The sequence below is a fragment of the Aplidium turbinatum genome, chromosome 12 (assembly GCF_918807975.1).
Source record: "Aplidium turbinatum chromosome 12, kaAplTurb1.1, whole genome shotgun sequence".
Taxonomy (NCBI): domain Eukaryota; kingdom Metazoa; phylum Chordata; class Ascidiacea; order Aplousobranchia; family Polyclinidae; genus Aplidium; species Aplidium turbinatum.
Window position 1 is genome coordinate 12,190,489 of NC_137483.1, and position 26,771 is coordinate 12,217,259.

Consider the following 26,771-nt stretch of genomic DNA (forward strand, 5'->3'; position numbering starts at 1 on the left):
AACCCATGTTGATGCGCAATCTGCTGCAAGCGGAGATAGCGAATGATTATTATAAAGAAACAACTGCTGTTGGTTTGAATCTCCATCCTCACTGAGAAAGCCGCGGATAAAGATCCAACTAGCAACTAACACTAAACCAACGACCAATAGCTGATTGTACGCTTAATTCATTAATCGAATTTTTAATGACTTCGCTGCATAAGCGATGGAATAACAGTTTGACACTTTAATCTTGATCGTTTTATTGCGTTTTTCTTGTATGAGGTTGATAAGAGCCCAGTTTCCTTTCATTTTCCGAAAAGTACAGTTGGACAATCTAGAATTTTCAGCAAAACCGGAGATTAGAATAGAACTACAATTAGAGCAAACAAGTTTTTGCCAAATTAGATTAATATTAGACATACCGACATTTCGCTCTAATTCAGACAAGTAGATTTATCTAGTTGTCCAAGTCTGCAACACAGCAGGCGAAAACTGTGTGATAGTAAAAGCAACGCCTCCTCAGCCATATGCTGTCAACTAAATGCAGTGGCGTAGCCAGGAATTTTGAAGGGGGGAGGTTTTGACGGCCGGCGGGCTTCCAGCGGCGGGGGTCTGGGAGCCTCCCTCAAAAAATTTTGAAAAATTACTTTGAATTTGGCGCATTCTGAGAGCATTTTCAACAAAAATGTGGGTATGAATATTCCTGTAAAATGGTGCTGTCCGGTGGCATAGCAAAAGATCACGATTTCTTCGGCATTTTTCGGAACTTAAGCTAAATCTCTACGTTTTCTTGTTGCTAATTCCTGGCTGAGATATTTGAATGTTTGGTATTGGCAAAACTCGCTCTTTTAATGCAGTTTTGTTTAAAATTAGGCAAACTTTGTTTTAGAGACATAAAGAGACTGAAAGCATCATTCTAAATATCGTGACGTCACACGCGTGCCAAAGGGAAAATTTTGATTAGTTATTTGTGCACCCTTGGTACTTGTGTTTCTACATCTTACATTTCTTCACAATACTCACATCAAGCGCTTAGCATCGTCATAAAACGTAAGTTGAGGCAATCGTTCGCTTTGCGTACTGGCTGCGTGCTTTGGTAAAAGTTTCACATGGGTATCATCGTCTTGTGAAAAGACCAATCTTGCAAGCTACCTGATCAGTGTCCAGATAGTTGTATTCCTAGTATCATTTTATTAGCAGGATAAAGAAACGGATTTGTGCTGCATGCTACAACCCTCGTACAATTTCAATGAATTTCAGCAAATAAAATGAATTGGTAAACTATAGAAAGAGTTTCAAAAGTCTTTACATCGTTTCAACGTGTCCGAACGCAGACACGAGGTAAAAACATGACAACTTTTGCCAACCTTGATACTGTCCACAAAAAGTTAAAACGTAAAAAGTGTATAATATTATCGTTGATTGAAGTTTAAAAGACATCAAATTTACAAAAAATTAAATGCTGCGAAAGACCCGCATCTCGTGATGCAAGAACAAGTTTAAGGCAACAGGCAAGAAACAAAAATTCAGTAACGTTTAATCAATCTAACGTCCTTTCTCATAGCTTGGACTCAAAAACGAAACAGTCTGCGCAAGTTTGGAGAAAGGACAGTGATGGACAACGACACAGCTAGCAAAATTCTATCTTTTGCAATGATTCAACGTCTGCAGAAGTCGAAATCAATGTAAAGACGGATTTTGCTAGCTAAGTGAAACTTTGACTTCACATACAATGTTTCAACGAGCACAATTAACAAGAATCAAATTATATAATTCAGCACGATAAAAACAAATACATCAGAATTACGCTTGTACTGAAATGATTCGAAATTTGCAGCAGAGTAGTTTTTTGGGTAGCATTTTTTACAATTGTTTTTGTTGATTTAACGTACAAAATACGTAATAAAACATGATTTCGAGTTGCAGTTGTGTACATACTTTCTCGTTTTGATAAAAAAAAACTACTTTTTTACGATAACTCAGGTAAGCAACATCACAACAGTAGCAACAATAAACAAAAAATTGTCAATCCTTTTGATTATCCCACAAGTTTTGCATTGTTGATAGAGGATAAACTGCGAAAGAAAACTTCAAAATGCCATTAAAAGCGGTAGAATCAACGACACGCATCTATTATACTTTGCATTAATGCATGACACCAAAAAAATTACTATGTACAGAAACATTTTCAAAATTGAATCACTAACAGCTTAGTAGCCTACAAAACAAGCCGTAGGACACGAAGTTTGCTCACAGATGATAAAAGTCAGCAAACAGTTTTATACCTCGTTTTAACGCTTCGCGACGTTAAAAACGTGTAAAATTATTATCTTATGCCGGCCACGATGCGTTTTGATTTATGTGATTTTTTAACCAAAAATTGCATACATTTCTCAAAACCAACAGCGACAAGAAGTGTTTTGGCTGATTTTAAGTCCCACATATGAAACGTATGGAAACATTGCACCAGAATTTTTTTTCCCAGAATGTACAATAGACAAACAAGTTGCTAGTTATGTGAATTAGTTCGGTAAGTAAAGGTTATGCATTAGCTTTGCGTATATGTCAAATTTAATTATAATGCGTCTTTGAAAAGGTCTATTACTTCAAGAACTGCAGTCATAGACCTTTAGGTAACTTTTGCTCCGTTTCGAAAAGAAGATCCGTGATTGTTCACCACATTGCAAGAGATAGGATATCCGTAGTTTTTCGCATTTTTGTCAAGATCATATCTAGTAAAAGTTCTCTCTTGCAAACACTAGAAGAACGCAGAATTTCAGAGAGCCGTGTGTTTGAGATGCAAAATGATGACATTGCATTTTTCAGGTCATTTGCAATTAATTGCTGAATACAGATCTAAAAACTGAACAAAAGTTTTCAAAATTGCCCAGCGAGCAAAAGCTATCATTTTTACATCGCCTTCAGACGTTGAAATGAAGTAAAAATGACATCTTTTGTTGACTGAGTACAAATTGGGATCGGACGTTGCGGCCAAAATAACAAGAACAAACATGTAAAAATATACCTAGCTGAAAACTTCTTTTTTTGCATTGATTTGACGTTAACTTATCACAGGTTTGCCAACGTTGAATCAATGCAAACTTAACCAGTTCATCAGTTAAACAAGGCATTTTTACATCGATTTCACGTCTGTAGACGTTGAATCAATGTAAAAATGATGAATTTTGCTGTCTGGGCAGACATCGGCTGGAACGAGTGCACACTTTTCACCAAACTGCCTGCACGACATAGCAACAGACTAAGTCCAAGAGCTTTCTCTACAGGTTCGTGGGTTTAAAAGAGCGAAATTTCAACAAGATCGTTAATTTTCAAAAAGTGTTGATTGTGTTTCTTGCGACATTGTCCCCTTGCAATGAATCAAGGTTTGCAGAAAAAGATGACAGTTTACTGAAAAAGAAAATTGCAATAGATGTTTATTTACTGACAAAACTGAAAAAAAAAACAATTTCTCAAATGACTAACTTCAACAGCTTACACCAAACACCAAGAGAGCAAATCATTCGTTTTTTACATTGATTCAACGTCTGCACACGTTAAATCAATTTAAAAAAAAATGACTGCTTTGCTGTCTGGGCAGTTATAAAAGTTATTTGATATGAAATATTAGATACAAACCTTCTTACAAGGATTGAACTCAAGCAAACATTAAATCGATGAAAAGTAACGTAGAATGTCACCCACCTGGTCCCCATTCCCGTTCTTCATCAACTGAGTATCTTCCGAGGGTTCAACGTTCGCCTCCGTGTGTCCTACATCAGCATGCCAGCGAGTTACCATGATTGGGCACACAGTTTTGTTCAACGTGTTTGCATTCATATGTCTAATATTAACGTTAAATCAATGCAAATACAGTTTCAGTAGAAAACAATAAATTTAACTTCAAACAAGCTAAGAAATACTTCAGAAGGAGATTAACTTTGTGCATTGTGTGACCTGTGCATAAGTTATTTTGCATTAACGCAAATTGGGGCAACTGGCAAAGGTTTCCAATCTCTAGAAGTCTACAATTACATGAACATACCTGCTTCCACATCATCAGGTCTTCCAGTAACAGGTTCCGCATCTTCCTTGGCGACCTTGACTGGCTGGATGTCCTCTGCATCTTCATCACCTTTCGCTTCTCCTTTCTTGCCTGTTAGTAAAAATGAACGATTGTGTTTGGTGTCTACTGTACAAAGCTGACTTAGAATCTGAAAAGCCACAGACATGAGTTAGAATCCAGGTGAATTGAAAAGTAATATTCCTTTTTAAATTTTATTTAACAATTTAAGGGGATGTGGGAATTTTGCAGAAAGGCATACCAAGAATGATTTGGTCATCAAACATTACTAAATGGACAAAATTAAGTAATGAAAACGCAGTACGAACAGCTCATGGTCGAGAACAATGGCGCATTGTATCCAACCCTCAATACGAGGAAGGAACATAATGATGGAGATTTTTAGTCATTAAGGCCACGATTGAACAAAAATGGAAGGTGCCATACTCGAGTTTCACCCTTACGTGAGATCATCAGTGGTGCATATCCATGTGTCGTGAGCGGGAATCGAACTTCCAACTTGATGGGAATTCGGAAGTCAATTTATAAATTTAATTAATTGACAAGAACTTCTTTCGCATCGCTACTAAAGAAAAGCAGAAGCTATCTATACGATAAACCAGGGCCGGTTGCGTTGGCCCGGACCTAATCCCCCCAGATTTTTTCCTTTGGGGCTATCTTAAGGACAGAGTGTACGCAGGGAAACCCAGAACCATCACGGAACTCAAGGAAGCCATCAGGGAGGACATGAGAGCCATTCCCAAGTCAGTCTGTAAGAACGTCATGGACAACTTCGTGCTGCGCCTCAAGAAATGCACGGAGGTAAATAGAGGCCATCTAGAACACATGCTGTGGAATGGAGAAAAAAGGCCAAAGACCCTAAAGTTTTGATGTGATGTTTTGAACATAATAAACTAGTTATAACCAAAGTTTCATTTCATTCAGACAAAACACTAAGAAACGGGGCCTAATTAGATTTGGGGCCCGTTTTTTTTCGGGTCACCCTGTATTCCAAGCAGCAAATCATTTTTTAATGTTGATTCAACCCTGCATACGTTGTATCTATGTGAAAAAGCTTGATTTGTCATCTGTGGCATCATCAATCCTTCTTCCTTATCCTAACCAAGGTCTGCTAGGTATTACATGACTTATTAGCAAAAAAAACAAAAAAACTCGGTGAACGCTTAAGCAAACCGACGATATCTTTTTAAACAACTTACAAATGATTCCCTTGTTATAAAGAACAGCGACGACGATGGCTACCACCAAGATAGCGACGAGAATCCCGATGATGATCCCTGCGGTTGGTGAGGCGGCCTCGGGCTCCATCTCTGGATGACATTTTAGTAATAAATTAAATCTTTAGTTCGGAAACTATGTTTTTTTCTTTGCGTTGATTTAATGTAGCGTCAAGTTTACGAAAATGCTGCTAGTACTTTGCTCACGAATAGAAAAACACTTTTACTTTCTGAAGAAATAATATCTTCAGATAATCACTCTTCGTGATGATTTCATAGCCTTGAGTATTCGTTTTACAAAAGCATTCATTCTTTTTGGCTAAAACATTAGTCTCTCATGAGTTTATACTGTAAGTATATCATGTTCAAAAAAGACAAAAACTACGGTTACCAGTGCAGCATAAAGAAAAGACGAAAGGTGGTTTAGAAAACTACTTTTGGTTAAAAAGCGTAGTTCGTACAATGAGTACTAACATGCAAAGTCATAATCCAAACCAGAGGCATGCAATTGCAATCCACACGTTTTCAAGGCCTCGTCAGATTTTCATCTGTTTCTTTGTTCAACTTAACGTGAAGACAAGCAAAGAACTTTCATGAGTTTGGTTTTAACCAAACCTTACAACTGGGAAAGCAATTATACGCCCCTGGCCCTCAGTCTAACTCTAACAATTGAAGTAGCGATGACATGCATAATACCTAGGACTGTCCCTAACAATACCAGTAAGCAAATCAGTTTTTACGTTGATTCAACGTTTACAAACGTTAAATCAATGCAAAAAAGACGCATTTGATGTCGGAAACTGCAAAGCAAAATCACCTGGTGTTGTTTGTTCCTCTGATGGCTCAGTTACGTAACCTTCGGGTTAATGAAAACAAAGAGAAGCGTAAGTATCATGCAAGTAAACGTCGAAATCACGTCGCTAGACGTGAAAGCGATAAACTACTGCCAAGCCAGCAAATCAGCAGACGTTGAACTCATGTACAAAACGACTCATTTGCTGGCTGGGTTATGCCACAAGCAACAAGCTTTGCTTGTCTACTTGATTTCATCTGAAAGCGAATGCTGGTCGTTGAATAGCATTGCTTGATGCTCTTGTCAACAGGGCTGTGGACTGTGGAGTCGAGCGAAAAATATGCGACTTCGACTCCTTGGTTTATAACGGGCCGAATTCGACTTCAGTGTTGCCAGATTTTAGAGGGTTGCCAGATTTTTCTGAAATTCTGTTCTTTTCCAATCAAAAAAAATATATATTTCATTAAATTTGTATTCAAATTTGAAACGACGACTTTCACAAAACTGACAAAAATCAACACTTCTATTTTTTGTTAAAGGTTTGGAGTGCAATACAGAAAATACGAAACAATATTTTGAAAAAGTGCATTGCAAACAAAAATTTTATTGGTAATTTATCAAACCGGAGTCGGCCGCTTTTTTAACGACTCCGGACACTCCCAAATCTCACCGATTCCGACTCCACCGTAAACCACCGCTAAAAATGCAAATTCTGTTAATGAGCTCACCCAGATGTTAGCAGTCATTGTCACCGAAATAGGAAAAGCTGTTAAGTGCGAACAGACACAAAGCTGTTGGTAATCTCAGTAGACCTCCAAAGGCTACTGTTTAATCACATTCAAATACAACAATATATCAACATGCAGCTTAATACGTGAGCAGAAAGAGCTAAATGACTGAGTTTAACACAACAGTAAATCAACGAAGCAGCAAACAAAAACCTTTTCTTTAGTTGTTTCGATATTGTATGCTTGCTGAGAGAGGCATTTTGAATACACGGGTTTCAAAGAAGAGGTAGCAAACTATGCAAAGGAAACTACGGACTTTATGTATTCTGTATGTAGAATACGCAAAGCATATATTTCTACTACAACAAAACTCGAATAGAAGCAGGAAAACATAGAGATGAGTCACTACATTAGCAAGCAGCGGGTTAATATATTAATCAAATGGAGGCTACAATATCTACATTGCACACAAAAGCTAACCACTGACCAACCAAAGAAGATAAAATGAGTCACAAGTTATATACCTGGCAACATAAACGTCTTCACCACGGATGTGCTCTCCCCGTTAGATACAGCGCACACGTACGCTTCTTTTGACATGGTGGCATCCAGGGGTCCGACAGTTAATGTGCTGATATACTTGTTGTCTCCATCCATTGTAAGTTCAGCACCCTCGACTGTAGCACAAGGTACGACTTTATACACCGCTGCTACTTAAACAGAATTCTTAAAGCTTCACACAGTCGGTGCATCACTTAAAAAAGAGAGTTTGCAAATCAATTATTTCATTTTCTTTTCCCTCGCAATCAACAAGCGACTATCACAATATTACATCTCCGGGTAACACGAGTTGTCCAAAAGATCAGAATCACATTTTGATGAGTTTTCCTGACGGAAAATTTCGCCCTTCTTACCAAGGTTGGCATCAGTCACGCAATCCGAAAGATTTTCTCTAGTGCCCGAATTCAGGTACTTTTTATCCGACTCCGCACTCTTACCGCCAGCAAAGTTCCAGTTGATACAAAGATACAAACAGCAAATGACGTTTCCCTGCACATTACTGACCAATCACTTGCACTGAAAGAGGCAACATACAAAACAGGACATACCAGTGCTTCCATCGGATTTTTTCGTCCATGCGAAAGATGGCTTAGGAGAAGACATAGCTGAACAGACAAGAGGAACCGTCTTTTTGAGTTCTCCCTTAACATTCTCATCTTTTGGGCTTTCAAGCATCAATCCTGGAAAAAAGTTTCGTGATTTTTTCCAAACAAAAATCACTTTCCTGATTAATGAGAAGTGCTTGAGATGATATATAAAGCTACCTGTTGTCAAATTAAGTCTTTTAGTGTTAAGACAATAGGACACATTCTGTCGTAGCAAAATGTTTGTCAAAGTTTGAAACAACAAGTCATTTGTGACAACACGAGAACATTTTTAATAACAGCGCGACAAGAAAAAACAAAATTTACAATGAATGTGATTGATCGCACACGTCAGTAAACGTCGAATCAACGTAATTGTGAAAGCAACAAACCATTGACAGTGACTGCTGAGGATTCCACCATCTTGTTCAGTTGGTCATAAGGGTTCTCTATCTCACAAGTGTAGACACCAGCGTGTTCGAAGTTGACTTCCTCGACGGTGTACTGAGCTGCGCACAGAATAGTATTTCTATGACAGTAACTATTACACAAAGTCATGCGACCTTCTAAAAACAAGTTGTAACTTGTTGAAATTAGTTTAAGCGGTCCGAGCTTTTGCCAATTTTTATTGTTTAAATTTTTAAGCTTTGCTGTTTTAGAAGTGTAGATGAAAACTTATTCGTTTTTCGTGTTGTGTTGGTGCAATTTGGCCGCTCTCAAGTGTGTGCGTTGGCTTAGCCATGCATCTCGCCGACTACAGCAATCAACGCAAGTTTTTTTTGTAAATTTAAATCTGACTAAGGAACATAATAATCGGACAAAATCTCAAAATTTAAGCATCCCCGTTAAATTAAAAAATTAAGCGTTGCTCTCGTCGCTTCGCAAGACTTGTTTCAACACAGAGCATAGACGCGTAAAAGCGCACTTTGCAGTCAGATTAAGAAAATGGTATAACTTCCCCATTACACATAAAACTTTTGTCGGTCTTGAGAAGAGCCTTCAATTTAACTGTTCCATAGTCTTTACGAAAAGTCGCCATACAACTTATGTGATACATTTGTACATGTGCCGGTAAGAGCGCTTTACATGTTGTCACGTCACCTACTGTATTTCCAAATTGTCTTTTGCCTCTTGGAAACATAACGAAATGAGATGGTTGACAACTCACCACTCTCTACTAAGACCGCCCCGTCTTTCTTCCAAACTGTTTTAACAGATGGAGGATTGGAGTCCCCAGAGCAGGACAAGCTTAAGAGCTCTCCATAATTAAGCTGAGTATTTCCTTTGATGGTAGGGTCATCAGCGTCTGAAACACCATAAAATCAATTGATTCTGACGTTAATTTTACGTTGCTTATAGTTATATCAAATCAGAGCCCCTTTGCCTGTGTTTATGCCAGAGAGATCAAGAACGTACCGGGAAATGTAACTTACGCCATCTTGGTTCTGAGAGTAGGGTGGGTTATGTAAAAGTGTTGCTAGATTTTCTGTGTAGTTCAAGACAAAAAGCTATTTTTAATCACGTAGCTTAATCACCCAATGCTTTCCAGTCAAGCTTCGACCAAAACTTACAAAAACTGTACAAATTAATTTACTGTGAAGTGATCTATTGACAACTCATCGATCAGGTGGAAGCCTGGATACGAAAAAAATAACTTATGAACGCAATGGTGTTGATAAATTTAGACCAATTATACCCTGTAGAAATAATAACTTAAAAAGAAATCACAAATGTAATAATCATTAGACCGAACTTGACTGATCCAGTAAGATTACCCTCAGACAAACTAGTGAGATTGTACTACAGTACTTTATTTGATAAATTTACATTGTTTAGGTTTTAGGCTAATTTAATTTACTAAACTGTCAAACATGTAAAGAAGTTACTGACATAAAGCATTGATGACGTAATTGCTTGCGCTGACAGCTTCTAAGTCTGGGTTATTCCTTGCCGCGCAGCCGAACACCTGCCCGTTATTGACTTTCTCCACTGTCATCATAATGGTGGCATCGGTACCTCCTTCAAAGCTGGAAAATACGAAGGAGTTTGTAGCAAGCTATTCTATAGTGATGATGATTACTGTATTGTTATTATAATCATCGTTTTTATATTATTTTTCGTTGATTTAATTATCGATGGCGACGCAGTCAAGTCTGATCGAAAGAAGCTAGACATTTTACGATAGCTGTTAGATCTCTACTTAGTCAAGCTAATAAACAAGATATCTTTGCGTCTGGTTAGGTGGACGTGGACCATACATAGAAAGCAGAATGGAAGCAGGATGAAACACAATCAGGCTTCATTCCAATCGCTGACATCAGTCCCATCAGCATGCCCTAGCCCAAACGGAATAAGTCATGGAATAGGTGCTTCAATATAATGATTGTGCAGAAATACGAACAGTGCTTACTCAATGACGGCATCCGGATAACCGTTTGCTTCACAAGTGAGCTTAAGCTCCTTCCCAACGAACGCCTCCTCTTTGTCAGCGACGATGGTGACTGTATCTGTAGGATCTGTAGAACGCGTAGGTGTTATGGTTATCAGGCAAGGTCTTAGCGTGGCTTAAAAAAATTAAAACGTCGAAAAAAAGGACATTTTTACATTAAAGCCACGGTTATCAAACCTAGCAAGCAACTTTGGTCCTTTTACACAAGATAAAAATAAACAGTTTTTCTAACTAGGATTGGAAGAGAAACGCGCAGCTGACCAACAGCTTACGCACATTGCCCAAGCTCTTCGGGTTGATGTTTACTACTATAAAGAAGCAAACGAAAGTGAAATTGCAATTCCACTCACATCTGACGCGGAAGGTGTCAAAGGTTGTGTTTTGAACAAGCATCGTATCGGGGGAATCCCCGCCACCGCTTGTCACCTGAAAAAGAAAAAATAAACAATAACATTAGTTAGAATTGGGCAAAAAGAAATTGTACAACAGTTTTAAAGTGCTACATGAAGTTTCATGCAGAAACACGTTCTTTAAGCAAAAATGAAAACCAAACTTCAGCTCTAAAGGTTGATGCAAGCAGCATTGTTCGGCTACCTGCCACTAGCATACCACTGTACGTGGGTAAGACGCTTAATACAATATGAGGTGAACACGAGGATTAAGCTCCTTCCCAGACAGCAAATCAACGTCTGCAGACGTTAAATCAATGTAAAAAACGGTTGATTTGCTGTCTGGGTTGCTTCCCTGTTCATTTCAGCAAAATCTTCATCATTAGGAAAGAAGCAGACTTGACTTATCTGTCAGCAAACCAGATTTTTCTTTCTTTTTACAAGGTTCTTTTTGCATTGATTCAACGTCTGCAAGTGTTGAATCAATGTAAAAAAAATGTCAGATTTTCTGGCCGGGATAATTTTTTGTCGCGTCCTATCTGCTGTGTAACTCATTGATTTTTTGTTGCTACAATGAAAGCAAACCAAACACTTTCCTTGTTCACGTCAATTATTTAAAAAAAAAATACTCACCACGCAGTAAAATTTAGCTTGGTCATCTTCTTTCGTCACAACTCGCGTCAAAGTCATCGAGACAGCTCTCTGAAATGAGAAATACCAATGGAAATGGGCATTCCAACTTTTGTTTCATCGCCTCATAGGTTTTATAACAACGGCAAAGCAGAACTTGACATGAACTTGACATTACTCCACAGTTTCATCATCATTGATGAATTGAACTTTTTTTTCAGTTGTTGCAAAACTTTCAAGGATTGAAATTGTTCGAGTTTCTCCTGACTCTTCATTACCCAAGCGTCTATTACGCCAACAAATCACCCTTTTTTTAAATTCACTCCATGTTAGCAGACGTTGGATCAATGTATAAAGGATCTGATTTGTTGTCTGGGAATAGATTCTTCGATGTAATAATTTTCGACACTATTTTCAATTTCCATTTTTACAATATTTTTGTAACTTTTACGCCCATAAAAATAACCTGGTCTGGTTATTAGATCAAGCATTACAAATATCTCAGGCAGAAAATCAGTCATTTTTATATTGATTGAACGTCTGCAGACGTTGAATCAATGTAAAAAACGATTAATTTGTTGCGTGGGATAGCTTCAGGTTACTTCATCTTATCATATTAAGATTGCAAATAGGTTTAAGTAAAAATAATAAAAGACAGTTATTTTTTTAGTGCTCTAGTTTCTAAAGTATTTTATCACTAACTTATACGCAACAGCAACGTAATCATAGAACATAGTTGATTGCTGTTAAAACGATAAACAAAAATTAAACATGAAAAACTACAAAAAAGAGCAAAAATTTGCTGCATTGAGTGGGTAATCAAGCGTTTGCACTCTTCATTGAAGCTCCCTGATAGATAGCAATGTTAAAAAAACTGCAACCTGTACAAGATCTGTAGTTTACAGTGCAAATTGACTGACCTTATCTCCTTCGCCTATTTCTAACTTGTCATTTGTAAAGTCGGAAAAATCGTCGTTTGCGCCATCGTTCAAAGGTTCGTTTTCTGAAAATTGAAAAATAAACTTCAGCCATCTTGTTCGTTGGCGGTGCCCTCAGTGAGATGCTAATCCCAACAAGCAACTCCGTTAATCTTTTTGGCATTGACTAAGCATCCTCAGACGTTGAATCAACGTAAAAATTTGCAGACTGGAAAAGTGTGGTTGTGCTGTAGTTTGTAGTGTTGTAGTTTTGTAGTTTGTAGTTAGTTTTCGGGTTGTGGTTGATTTTCAAAGCAATCTAACTAGCCAAATTGTAACATTAATCCGTTCTTGTTACTGGCCAGATATGATCATATGCCACATGCGTACAACGATTGGACACTGGTGAAGCTCAACACGCTGACGTTAACACCAATGTTTTAATTAATGATAATTACCAAACATCTTTCAGACATTGTAGTTTTTTTTGTGGTAATGGAATGTCACGCAGCTTCACGTGTGCAAATCATTGAAAACAAATGACCGCTAGAGGGCACACACGATTAACCACTTTCACGTGTCTGATGCTATACTGTGTTGATCGTTAATTTTTAATGTTCGAGCAATGTTCACCACATAGGCCAAAATAACAAGTTCAGGGAATTCCTGAGCAATTACATCAGGGTTGCCAGGTAAACACTATAGAAACCAAATCAACTTCAAAACTTAGCCAAAAAAATAAAAACAAAAAAGATTGAACAATTCAGATGCAAGGAATACTGTTTGTGTACATTTTTAAACGAGAAATATGTTGGGAATGTCGCAGTTATTCCTGCTTGTTACTTTTCCCAATGATTTGCTGCTATAATGACTACAAACTTTTGTTTGTGGGCTTACTTTTCATATTATGTTTTACGTAGCAGTGAAATTTCGAAAATTCTTCCTAGGTATTCTCCCTTTCCCTTATTCAATGTTATGAAAGTTAAATTCTATCACCACCCTATCCAAGACATTTTGGCAAGACTTGATGATTGATTGATTGAATCTTTATCCCTAGACTGAGAAAGCTTCTTTGAAAGCTTATTCCTAGTAGTTTCGCATACTTGCAAAGGCTTTGAATCACTGACGCAGGCCCGTTCACCGAGATTGACAGAGTGAAATTTCCGATTGTTGAAGTGTTGTTGCTGGGGATTTATTCCATCCATTTGGTGCCGCTGAATAGAGAGCAGTCCTAACAATGCGTTGCCCAAGCGCATACCCCGAGAATCGAACCAGCGCCGCTTGATCTTAGAGCATCTTTGTTCACAAAGTCACGCGCTAACCAACTGAGCTATCGGGGCGATTGTAAGTCTTTCTGCTTCCAAATGTGTGTTGTGTTTTGTTGTTCTTCGCTCTTATGATATTTGAACAGCATTTGGGTGGAAAACAGAGTCATCAGGTCACAGAAGAACGTTTGTAAAAGTTAGCGAGTGCTACTTTGCAACTGCTTACCAAATAAGAAGCAGTGAGGCCTCATGGGCAAACACGTGACAAAAATAAAAAATCGTTGAAAAATTCAAAACGCAGTTCTTTTAGCGAGAAAAAGAAGACAAAGAACTAGACAAGGAGGCATGTCACTGTTTAACTAATATTCCAAACTCATGGGTACATTCCCAAGTCAACAGCATGCTCATTATCATATAGTATTACAAGGTTATCAGTTTATGTTAATATACCGTATGCAAACGACAAAGCAAGGTATTGATCGAAATTTAGTCACGGTAGAATGCTAGTTAAAAGTGAAGTAGCCTAGTCAGCATACAGGCGGCCACTCTGTCAGTGTCATTCGTTTTTCATTAATAAGCCAAAGGTAATCCAGAAACGTTTGAAGATTTTTTTACCTTTGTCAAAATACGCTTGAATGCCTTTCATTGTATCGGTTCTTACTGAAACGTACTGCCAATAAAATTCTATCTTGTCCACATCAAATTAACGTTTTCAGACGCGAAATTGATGCAGAAATGATAGATTTCACCGGGTAGGTTAAAGTCAAATGTTACTTACCAAGTTTTTCACCGCCTGGTTAGTTATGACGGGTCACGACCATCCAGCAGGAAAACAAAATAAGAGGGTTAAAGTTAGTTAGTAACATTCAGCGACTTTTATTTATCAGCAAGTCAAGTTAAGTTACATTCATTCCACGTTAAAAGTTATCAATTTATGTTAAATGCAGCCCAACAAGTAGCAAAAGGTTGCAACAAAAGCAATGGCCGATTTGAGGAACATTATGATAGAAATACAAAACTACTCCAGTGAGCAAAGTTGGACCTTTCCAAATTGATTTTACGTCTACAGACTTTGAATCAGTGCAAAAAAACTATAATTTTACGATCTGGGGCAAGATTGTTATCGAAAAACAGTTTTTAGGATGCAACAGCACTGCAAAGATTTTTGTTCCTGTTTTTCAAAAATTGCTATCGGCCATGCTTTGTCGTGCAGTCCCAGCTAACATAAGTTGTCATTCATACATAGTTTCAACGTCGCCAGACATTAAAACGGTGCAAATTGACAAATTGAACTAACTGGTGGTCAAGCATTAATAGACAATAGGGTAAGTGCAAAAGTACAGCTACAGCAACAGATTCCATCATTTCACGCCGCAAAAACGCAGTTTCGATGAAAATGGTGGAATGTGTTGTTTATGCATATAAAATAAAGCAAGCAGTTTACAACAGAAATAGTGATGCTTTCTAACGGCACCATTTGAAAATGAAATCTCTTTCAAGTCAAATTTTTGTTCGACATCAAACGCTACAGGTTTCAGACATTCAGTGAAAACATGCCTAACTACTTCAGTAACTTTTTCTACAACAAAGCAAGGTGGAATTCAATCAATCTAGCTCAGAGGTTCTTAACCGGAGGTACAAGTACCACTGAGGGATACAAACCCTGTTTTTAGGAGGCACGTGGATGCTGAATCATTAGGGTTAGCAATAAAATGAACAAATACGTCATTTAGCTATAAAAACTATGCTTGTTTGGCGGGCTTTTAACCAATATTCTGAATTGTAGGTGACTGTTACTTTTCAGCCGATCTACAGTAGAAGAAGGCGGGAGATCTGGTAAGTGAGTTTTAGATGGTGACAACAGGGATGAAGAAGAACCAGTGATCTAACTACTGCGAGGTAGAGTTGTTTTTATGCAGAATTCACGCAACAAAGCAAAGTGTCAACAATTCAGTCCTTTTTTGCATTGTTTTACAATCAGTAAACGTTGCATCAATGTAAAAAAAGGACTGATTTACTGGCTCAAATAACAGGGAATCAAAAGATGTGGGAAACTCACTAATGGATCAAACTGAAAGAGACTTACTCCCAAATTTAATATGATAATGACACCACATTAAAGAAGTTAAAACTGTGCAGGATGACATGTTATTTTAATCTTTTTTTTAAACAAATTTTATGTTTCCATGACTGGAACAAAAAAACGTGTTAAAAAGTTTAGCGCATGTTTGTGGTTTTAGCTTTCACACCTTGGACAATTGCATAAACACAGCGCTATTGGTAAAGGATAATTTCGCACCCCAACGAATCTTCCATGTCCTCGGACAGAAATCAAATCTAACAGTGCCGAGTTCTTCTGAAAGTGACGTTGGCGATCACGTTACCATCACCAAAGCAGCAAAAGTTATTGATTTTACATCGTTTCTACGTCTTCAACAGCGACGTTGAAACGATGGAAACCAGCAATTTTTGCTGGATGGGTGAATGAATGCACTGTCGTGCGACAGGTGCAAACTTACCTCTGTAAAAGGTAATTTTCGGAGGAGGATATGCTTTCCCGGACATACAGGTCCCGATGTTCACAGCTCCGGAGCCGGCCTCAAATTCTGTCGCCAACGTAGTTACCTCTGGTTCCTCGTCCGCTAACGCTGTGTGCAAGTCAGTCAAAAAAAACTTGAGATTATAAAAGCAGTGTAGAAACTTCTCACTTGCCCCTAATGGATTTTCAAAACTTGGAGATTTAGGCTTTGTAACAAGGATTTTTTGAAAAGTTTGGCCACCCCATCTTCGTGCCTACCTTCAGGAGTGCCAATGAACGTTTGAATTTTTAACCTACGAAGTAGACATCTTAATACGACTGCAAAAAATCGAATTACGTACGAGTTTCCGCTGTAAAATTCTTCCAATTGTACATCTTACCAACAACATTAAACTGAAGCTCTCCCTCTTTGCTAGTTAATGTCTCATAGTCAACTTCACAAACCAATGCAGCAATGTTTTTGTCGTCTTCAATAGTAGCTCCTGGGATCTGAAACAAAGGGGGACGTTTTTATTTTATTCGTACACATTTGAAGGCACTGTCTTGATGTAAAACAAGACGAAGAAGAACGTTGCAACTCTCTCACTACAAATACTGATTATATCATTACTACCAGTGCAAAGAAAATTAAAAGCACGAAATCTTGTTATGTGACTAGCGGTTTGAAAGGAAATAAAGTAATTGGGGTCGGGAACCTTTTTAGGTAAGAAAACCATAAAAGCTACATATTTGGAAATATTGTATTTCCGTAAGAGCCACGTAATGCTTCAATGCCTAATGAAACTAACATGTAGTGGCGGTTCTGAGTGAGGTATATAACAATCATTGTGTTTTGAGTTCATTATGATGATGTGCATTTATTACAGATGCAGTACAAAGGACAGTTGAAAGTTGAAAGCAATGAAATATTTTGGTCATCGAGTCAGACGCTCTTATTTCGGCATATCATTAACCGTCTTGCTGAGACAGAGTCGTGTGGCGACAAGTGGCATCGAAACGTGGCTCTTTCGAGTGCTGAGCAGTCAATTTGATACATCTTCGAACCACATGACGTCAGGCACCTTAAATTTTACGGCGCCTTTCAGTGCCTCACAAACATTCAAAAACTATACCTGCAACTCTCCATTGTCTCCAATTGAAAAAACGCGGTCGGCTGCAGGATAGGGATTGCTGTCTCCGCCCTTTTTGAAAGTGTAGACACGAACGCGCTGTCCTTCGCTATCTTGCGTGGACCATTTGATAGTGGGAACCACTGGCAACAATATCATATCCAGTTGAAAATGACTAACTTGTTATAAAACAGATAGCTTTCTACGTTAGAAGATAACAAACGTTTCAGTTTTAACAACACCACCAGCAAAAGTTGCCGGTAACCCATCCTGGATGATACTGAGCTTGCGATAAGAGATGACTGCGATCATTTACATTTCCTCTACGTCTCTTCGTAGCAAATGTTCTCCGCTAAAAGTACAGAACACCGAGTCCGATCTGTAGTTGCGGTTCCTTAAGCCTCAACAATGTCATTCTGTTTCAGATTGTACGAATAGGCTCTCATTTGTTTGTTTTTTCTATTCCTTCAAGGCTGGACAACCCTGCCTGGTGTTGCATCAAAATTGCACGATTGAAAAGCAAGCGTCGTTTATTTTGTCAACCAGTGCATTCAAGCGTTATTTTTCTTCTTTAGTCCGACTGTGAGATTGCTGACTTGCTGATGTGAATTTTCCATTTCCACTTGATCTGTTTTGTTCTGTCTCTCCTTGCAGGCTAAGCCCAAAACATAATGAGCCCAAAGCTTCCATATATCCTGATTAATGTTGTCTCTTTTGAATCTTCTCATTTGTTTCTTTCCGCTATCAATCCGCAGCTTCAAAAAAAAAGAAAAAAAGATTATATTTGACAAAACACGACAAAAATTACATCTTACCATCCGTATCTGGTGCATCATAGTCACATGGAATCACTGCATCTTGTCCTTCTAAGACTGTAACATCCTTTAGCATCATAGAAATTTCAAACTGAGCGTGAGATCCTGATGAAACAAACACAGAATAAAAGTCTTGTCATAAACACTGACACTTATTTTTATTATCAACTGATGACGCAAAAGAGCTTAAAATTAAAAGAAAAATATAAGGCTCTTATTACAGTGACTTCTCACTTTGTCCAAAGGATCGGAGATATGACATGAAGATGTGTATTAAACCACAAAAGAGGTTTAAGAAACAACAACTAAGTTAATCAGGCAGCATACCTCCTTCCTTTTTACATTAATTTAACGTCTGCAGGTGATACTCAGTGTTTACTAAATCTATGCTTGCTGTTGTCAGTGTGTGCATAGAAAACTTAAACGATCTTCGCTTGATCGCTGTTGATCCACACGCAGCTGAGCTGCATCACTTGTTTCACGCACAACCACAATATTCATATGCAGAAGACTTATGATAAAAAAAATTAAATTGAGGCACAAAACTACACGTTGAAAGTATATGTTAAATTTTTCCATCGGTTGGTGCCAAAACAGAAAGTTTTATCCCAGTATAATGGAGTAGTGTATCACATTCGCATGCAAACACATTGTTATCGCACAATCTGTAGCGACAACAGGCTGGCTAGGTAACAATGAAGGACAGCAACGGGGGGAAATAAATTGAGTGGACACCAACGGATGAGAATAGCAAAGATATAATGATGCAGCAACCAACACAATGTGGAAGCCCATACACCAGAAGAGGTACGACCAGTTCATGATGATAATGATGACATTGGAGATTGAAGGTTTTGATTGGTCTTAATCTTTTTGTTTATAATTTTTATAGTAAAAGAGAATCTTTGCTTGCATACATTAGCTTGGCCATATCTCAAACCCTGAAGTCAAATAGGCTTGCCAGAATGCTGGTGGAATAATTTGTGAAGCACGCTTAACTTGCAAGTCAAAGATTTTATGGGTGGGCGATTTCAGAGTTTACAATTCTAGGAAACGTTTTAGGTGCCATCGTAATGAAAAATGCTTCTCCGACGCACCTGTTCAAGATAATTTTTCATCCACAAAAAAAATTGTCAAGATGAAAATTTTGTGCAACTTCGGTTCTGATTTCACAACTAATATCACCGAGTTGTAGACTCTACAACGCATAATCAACTTCATCAGCAGTACATATAGGTTTAAAAATGACACTTTGAAATCTCGTGGGAGAAAGAAGTGTAACATTTCTGCAAAATGCACGAATGCACAAAAGTCAATTCAAGGTTTAACAGCCTCATTTATTGCCATGCGCCTGTAAAAACTAACAATAAAAGTCGTAGCGTTAAGAAAAACAAAAATTGAAAAAAATTGAATTGGTTCACTTGAGGAATATTCCTTGCAGCTCACACAATATGTCATATTTATGAGAGACGAGTTTATGACGAAAAATCACTGTACAGAACTTCGCCACTTGCTTACTTTTACGTTTTATGTAAATGTTTTTCCGCGCATTATACGTTATCATTTTCAAAAGCAATTTGACAAGAAAAAAAAAAGAATAAAAATTTCAAAACTGACGTAACACACAACAAACAAACGGTTTGAATTCCTTTCAAAAGCTATCTTGAAAGACAAATCGATAAAAAATCACAGTTTGAAAGCAACAAATCGATACTTGTGAAGCGTATCACCAAAATAGCATCTATCGTATCTATGCACTGAAATAACAGAATAAATCTCCCTTGCGTGAACAGAACAATGCTATTCATTTGCAATCACTAAATGTATGTCTTGTTTCAGCGCAAGGAGCAATTTATAAGCAGATTACAAAGATAATGCCATGACAATTTTCTACAGAAGTGCTGCAATACCATTTTTTAGTTTATCTATGAATGAGGGCTCAGGCATGGATTTCTAAATAGTAGAATCTGGACTGGAAACGCAGAGGACAACAGTAGGCCAAACAGTTGGTACAACAGTTGGCCAACAGTGGGCCAACAGGGTTAGTTACTTGGCTGTTGGCCCATTGTTGGCCAACTGCTGTACCAACTGTTTGGCCTACTGTTGTCCACTGCGTTTCCAGTCCAGACTCTACTATTTAGAAGTCCATGGCTCAGGGTTGTGAAGTTGTGTCGCAAATATCGAGGTGCGACTGCATGCAGCAAGATCGCCTCCAACGAGCAAAAGCCAAGATTGCAACTTCACAGCTTTGCAATCAGAGTGTTCTCACAGCAATCATCACAGTATTTCACATTTCATCAGCAATCCCCTAGTCAGCAAGTCAGTTTGTTTTAATTTTGATTCAACGTCTGCAGAAGTTGAATTAGTGTAAAAAGGGATTGATTTATAAGCTAGGTCACCGGGAGCTCCAATTAAACAAAAAAATGTCTATGTGATAGCGTTTACTTACGTTAAAAAAAGCATACAAAATAAAGGATTAGTTAATGAGATACCACTTTATTACAACCTCTGACTCAAATCGCCTTTGATGATGACATCATAACTATACCTATGTGGTGCCGCGCATTTCACAGTAATTCTCAAAGGACCGTTCAGGCTATTTCAGCAATGACTAGTGACTGCTGCACACGGATAAAATCGCTAATCCAGCACACAATTTTATATCATGACGTGACGACTTGTCGGTGCATGACAATAAAAAGAAACACATGACAAAAGGAACGAACAAGACTAGGCCCAATTTAAATTTAGGCTTAGATTGCTTTTTGTTCTTCGATATTCCAAGGAATTTCAGTCACTTCAAGCAACGGTTAATCATTTTTAATCAAAAATAACAACCGTCCTTTGTGGTAAGTCAAAAGCAATTTGCTTCTGATTAGAATTAATCTATATAAAAATATGTTCAGAACAGATGTCTTCCATGTAGATGCCCTCTGGGGAACAACTCGGTCACGTGAGCACATTTAAATCTATAGCGTAGTGAAGAATGAAGATGTGGCGATGCCGGTGAGTTTGCCAGCCATTCTCCACGTTCGCATTAGACGGGCCATATGACATTTTTACAAAGCATTTGACACGACTTGATGTTTTCAAATCTTTATTTAATGAATACGACTTGCCTGCTTTAACGAAAACAAACAGCAAACACATGATTTACAAAATCTAGACCTTTTTGCACAAATGTACGAGCATGTCAAAAACAAAAAGTCAAGATTTGAAAAAACTTTTATTGTTTCGCATGTTTGCAATGCTACAAAAAATCACCGAAACACTGGAGAAGAAAAATTCGTTGCATCTACAAAGCAGTCCTTTGGTATATCTCTGCAAATAACAATGCTTTTCTATCCCAAAAAGTAATGTTGCATTTCACTACATAGATAAATGCCCTTGTGAGCGCTTAAACGTGATAGCAAATAAGTCTATCTTGCAGGAAGCTCAATATTGTTCTGAAATTTCCCATCGAGCAAAGGTGCCACATCAATACAGGACAAAGGTCTAACTGTTTCGAGCCAACACAATACGTACAGTGGCCTGTGCACGACGTCACAGGACATGCGTAACTTACGATGTAAGGAAGTGTATATGACGCAATGAGATTTGCACTTGCACATTGTCATACAACCAAAACACCAGCCTTTTCCAAAGCAAATTAAATCAAGCCCAAGAAAAATTAGAAACTGAATAGCCCAGCTGAGGGCACCAAGCATTACATGTGAAGCAAAATCACTAAATTTTTGGAATACCATTCACCACAGTTGGGCATGAACCTTTACGAGCCCATAATGAAAGCTGTTCTTCCCCTCCAGTACACCCATGTTTTCTATTACAAGCAGTTACAGCGATCAAGTTGCACCATTTCTTGAGTGCACTCGGATTGTTGGAGACTTAAGAGACACCACTCAAGGCTACTGATGACTGATCATATGTATTCTCTTAATTTTTGAGTGTACTAATTCCATTGACAAATTAGTTGTCAGGACGAAAAGATATATTTAGAGACAAGTAGAAATTGAAGCCTCCACTGAAGATAAGTAACCCAGTCCCACGGTGACGAAGGAAATTACTCATGGAGACATTACGTTACGCTCTGTTGAGTTTGACGTCAAAATTTCACTTCTGAGTGGTTAAAAGTTGGATTTTAATAAAATTCTAAAGTGCAATGGTGCAACTAAAATGAATACGTCTCGAATAGTTAGTCAGCTGAAAGCAACAAAATACTTTCTACGTACGAACAAAGCCATCTGAAACAATCAAGTAATTTGGTGATTGGATAAACTAGCTTAAAAATACACTCACAAGATTCCCAAAGAAGACATTTTTTATTTCTTTAACCCAGCAGCAGCCTGGTAACTTGTAGGCAATCTCCGCTACCTATAAGTCAGTATTGCATTTGCAACCAATCCAATCATATACAAATAAAATGAACATTGAACAAGCAAACAAAAGCAAACAAAAGCAAACTGATACACACTCCAACCTGATTCACACAAGTGAAAATACAACACAAGATGAGCAAATGAACATTCAAACTTTGTGTAACAATTACGTAATTGTACATTGGCTGCAGCAAAGAAAAGTTACTTTCTGCGATTTGTCGTTTACCTTTCAAATTGAACAATAATTTATTGCTCACAAAACTCTACAAAACAATTTCGTAAGAGAAAGGTGAATGAATTAATAGTTTTTACAATTTTCAATCGTCGTCGTCGTGTGAGCCTCTGGGGCCGAGGGTCTATTATTTTACCACTCCAGATTCACGATGTTCCTGGACTACACTGGAAGGCTACTAGAGAGCAGCCAGTCTTTGATTTCATCTTCCAAGACGCGCAGAACTTCCACTCCTTTAGGTGGCTTGAAGATGGTACAGTCAATGATGATGTGGTCTGCAGTCTGTTCCTCCGCACCACATTCACAGGAGGAGGAAGAGGCCATTATGATTCCCCATGGTGTATAGTTGAACGGAAAAGCCGAACACCCGTACAACGACAGTTGAAGCGCACCCATGCCTGTCTTTGTAGTGTCAGGCCAATGGGGTGTGACAATTTTCAATGCCATGCAGTATTTTCTGTTTTCTAAGCAAACTAGTTAGACCAAAAAATAATTTTTGACATGCCGATTGAGATTCGTCACAGAATAAATCAAATTGCAAACGCAATTATCCACTTTGTCATGTGCAAAAAGTAAAGATTTATGGCCAGCTATGCAACCCAAGCGCGCATCGTTTATCACCTGCTTGCTAAAAACAGAAAAAAATGTGCACATACTGTTTGTGATGCACACATATACGTTAAGTAGAATGCGCTTTTATTGCTTTCGCTTCACAAATTGCTGATTTGTGCTTGCGCAAGTACAGCGTATGGTGTGTTTACAAAACTAATCTATTCCTGGCAGTAAATAGATTATAAACAGACATAACTCAGCAACAACACTACATTTAACATTATAAAAACAAAAAACAAAAAGCGAAAGTTTTCGGCTAACTAGCCGAAAACGTTCGCTTTTTGTTTTTTGTTTTTATAATGTTAAATGTAGTGTTGTTGCTGAGTTATGTCTGTTTATGGTTTAAAAGAGTTACCTCTCTACCCAAATTGTAAATAGATTAGCTCCACTGGTATGAAAATTCAAAACTATATCACTACATTTTTATTTTTTATTCTGTGATAACAAGATAATAATATCAACAATGCTCTATATTTTGCATCGTTTTGTTCTTTTTAAAACAATGTAGAGTTGCAGGCATTGTTCATACCTTTCGCTTAAATTTATTGATGCATGAATTTCCAATTTCCGGGCATAGACTACAGTATAGTCACTATACCATATATACCAATCCATGAAAGACAAATATGAAGCAAATATTTCAAACACCTCCTTTCAACGTTCCTTTGCATCATAAAAAAAAAACGTCACAATGTCAAATGTGTGGTAAGTGAACCAGTCACACATTTGTCACTTTCAAAGTCCAACAGCGAATTGTTTTGTGAAAATATTGTGTATGAATAAGCGTTTCTGCAACACGCGTCACACTGAGATACGTCGTCAGCAAAAAAAGACGTCATTTAAAATTATCCAGATAAAAACTAAAAACATTAATTATTTGCAAATGCAAATGTGTTCCAATGTTGTCTCTTATTTAGCTAATTACTTGATTTCCAGCCAAAAAACATGTTTTTTTGTTTCCAACGTCTCGACGTTGCGTTTAGCCAACTGGATCCTTTTGAGCAGTTATTTGCCACACACCAGAACGCTTCTTTCTCAATTGCCACGAAAATGACGTAATCGGGAACGATGCACCCCTTGAATATGCGATCAACAATTTTTCTTCAACCGCAATGTACGTTTATAAAACGTACAAACCTACATGAACGTAACAACCTGCAGCCATTGATGTCAATTAGTGTCAAGTGGAGGCTTGTTTGACACAAGTTTGAGAGACCGCAAAAGGTAGATTCGTACTGCGCTATTAAAACTTAGCCTACAGCAACAAGCAGAATTGTTCGATGAGTCACTGCTTGAGTGGTAAAATCAACGGAGTCGTCCGTTAAGAAAAAACAAATATCATATTCGGAAGTGAACACTGCATGATTCCTAATGCGCTTGTTCACACTTCCTGCTCCATGACCAAGAACTGTATATTTAGGCAAAACTATGCACGTGAATACAAGCCTTAATAATACGTGGATTGTGGTAAACACGTCCAAACGACACGGAACAGGTGTTTCAAACTTATAGATTTGCAGCACAGGCTCCGTTCATTTCAAGGCCCTTGGTCTGTTCGTTTTGCGCAGTTGCTCCGTCCCTTTGGCACATTTTAACACCCCTTTTTATGTTTTACCTTACTGACAGGCTGAATCTACTTGGGCCCAGTGAAATGATGACGAATAAGGGCAAACACCAAACACTTTCACAAATAGAAATGCAATAATTATCATCATATCTAATCCACGGACGTCGACCACCGTCCACCATACCATCTTGTTAACATTGATCAATAGAGTACTCATACGCCATCATCATCAATAGAGTAATAGTCGAAATACAAAACGCCATTACAGCGGCGAAACTTTTATGAATAAATTATACAAGTTTCCGAACTTGGCTGATTTTATTTACTTGTTGCTATGATGAATATACCACGAGTGTCATTCGTATTCCAAAGTCACGCATTGGGCTTCCCTACAACATACAAGTATAAACACCAACAGGAGGAATGGCACAGGCTGGAATTGCAAACGTTGTTCTTTGCTTTTGAACCCGGTCGAAAAAAATGTAACTACATTTCTGTGGAATGAGACAGTTTGAATTTTTGTTTCCGAACAGATCAAATATGGATACCCTCCTTTCAACCTGTGTAACGAAACCAATTGGGCGTAAAGCTAAGTTTATTTACGCACGATTTTGTTTGAACCATATCGTCATTTTCCGTTGAACCAATGCAGTGCAAAGCTCTAGGTGACATTGCCTTGTTCTGCTTTCCAGCCAATCCTTGCCTTGCCGGATTGTTCACGGAGAAAGTTAAGCTTCGAGACTATCATTTACAGATAATAGAGTCATCCAGCCGTTACCTCAAATCAATGGAGCCAGGGAGTCAGCCGGTGTTATCATGACCATATAAAGGGATTTCTGTCATTACACGCGGCAAGTGCTTTGACTCCTTTCTCCCAAAAATTTGGCTTGAGGCGAGAAATCGAAAGTCAAATTTGCAGACGAAGGAATGAAATAAAAAAAAAACATGCCTCAATTCTTTATCTTCTGTCTCATTAATGTTTTTTTAATGTTAGATGATGTTGATTACACGTGTGCGCGTGATGAAACCGTTTTCTAAGTATAGTTGTCGAATGTGTTGACATAACTGAAACCACTGATGGTGACAGCAACTTCTACATCAAATCAACCATGAAAAGCAAGGGAACAAAACAATCTCTTTTCATCTTAACGACGGCGTCTAATGTTGAGACGACGTAAAACTGGCAAAATTAATATACACGTACAGTCAGTCACTTGGTGCGCATCACAACTTAAAGAAATTAGAAACCATCCAGACAGAAAATTAGTCGATTTTTTGTCGCGGTGTCTACACAGGTTACCACAATGCAACGATTTATACGCTGCATTTAACGGAACAAAAATCGACTTTCAAAGATCATTGAAGAAAAAAGTTTTTTTAGATTTCCAAATACCTTAGTGATTGCCTTTTTAAATACTGCATTTTGCGGATAGTACGCAGAGCGTTCTTTAAACCTAATTTTCCTAACTTGGCAGTTTGAAACTGCTGCCAGGAATACTCGGTACTTTTATGCCTGTTTGTGTTGAGGTGTTCCTGTATTGTAACATTTGTGCCACATTAGTCAGTAAAGATTTTAAAATTTAAAGTTTTATTGTACTTACCAGATATAAAAAGAAAAACAACGATAAATGCAAGCTCCATATTGGCGGAATCTTTATTCAACTTTGACCAGTAACTTCACTTAAATCTTATGCAGCTCTAAACAAAGTATTGGTTATTTTCTTTTTATATCACCTTATGAAACAATGTAAAATCAAAGCAATGAATGAGAGAGAAAAAACTTGCATCGACTAGTAACTTGTGCAAGACATGAGAAAACCTGAAAAGAAAAATACTGCCTATTCAAACTGCTGATTTAATTTTAAACATAATACAGTAGCTTGTTTATAGATGAATTTAATAGTACTCCCTTCAATTTTGCTTAT

At 37.9% G+C, this 26,771-nt stretch overlaps 1 protein-coding gene across 3 annotated transcripts; it reads right to left on the reverse strand.

Annotated features, from left to right (window-relative positions):
• Positions 1-1,153: 1,153 nt before the first annotated feature.
• LOC145781071 (CD166 antigen-like) lies at positions 1,154-26,546 on the reverse strand. Of its 3 annotated transcripts, XM_082592809.1 has the most exons (20): positions 26,448-26,546; positions 18,060-18,164; positions 17,248-17,387; positions 16,516-16,624; positions 16,116-16,244; positions 14,375-14,389; positions 12,335-12,417; positions 11,418-11,486; positions 10,746-10,821; positions 10,357-10,462; positions 9,837-9,973; positions 9,115-9,252; positions 8,339-8,455; positions 7,911-8,042; positions 7,326-7,478; positions 6,098-6,136; positions 5,263-5,373; positions 4,025-4,135; positions 3,685-3,752; positions 1,154-3,390 (listed from the first exon to the last, which is right to left on the reverse strand). In XM_082592809.1, the coding sequence occupies exons 1-20, from the start codon at positions 26,485-26,487 to the stop codon at positions 3,388-3,390; spliced, it is 1,881 nt and encodes a 626-aa protein (XP_082448935.1). In that variant the 5' UTR covers positions 26,488-26,546; the 3' UTR covers positions 1,154-3,387. The 3 variants fall into 3 exon arrangements, with proteins under 3 accessions (XP_082448935.1, XP_082448936.1, XP_082448937.1); XM_082592810.1 differs by lacking the exon at positions 14,375-14,389; XM_082592811.1 differs by lacking the exon at positions 6,098-6,136.
• Positions 26,547-26,771: the final 225 nt, after the last annotated feature.

Excerpts from the sequence above, each read along its gene's own strand:
- LOC145781071 (XM_082592809.1), bottom strand. The coding sequence starts at position 26,487 with ATGGAGCTTGCATTTATCGTTGTTTTTCTTTTTATATCTG. Across the intron at positions 16,245-16,515 it reads GCTTCAGTTTAATGTTGTTG|CGTTAGCGGACGAGGAACCA; the intron begins GTAAGATGTACA and ends ACTTGCACACAG. Across the intron at positions 8,043-8,338 it reads CTCAGCAGTCACTGTCAATG|GATTGATGCTTGAAAGCCCA; the intron begins GTTTGTTGCTTT and ends ACTTTTTTCCAG.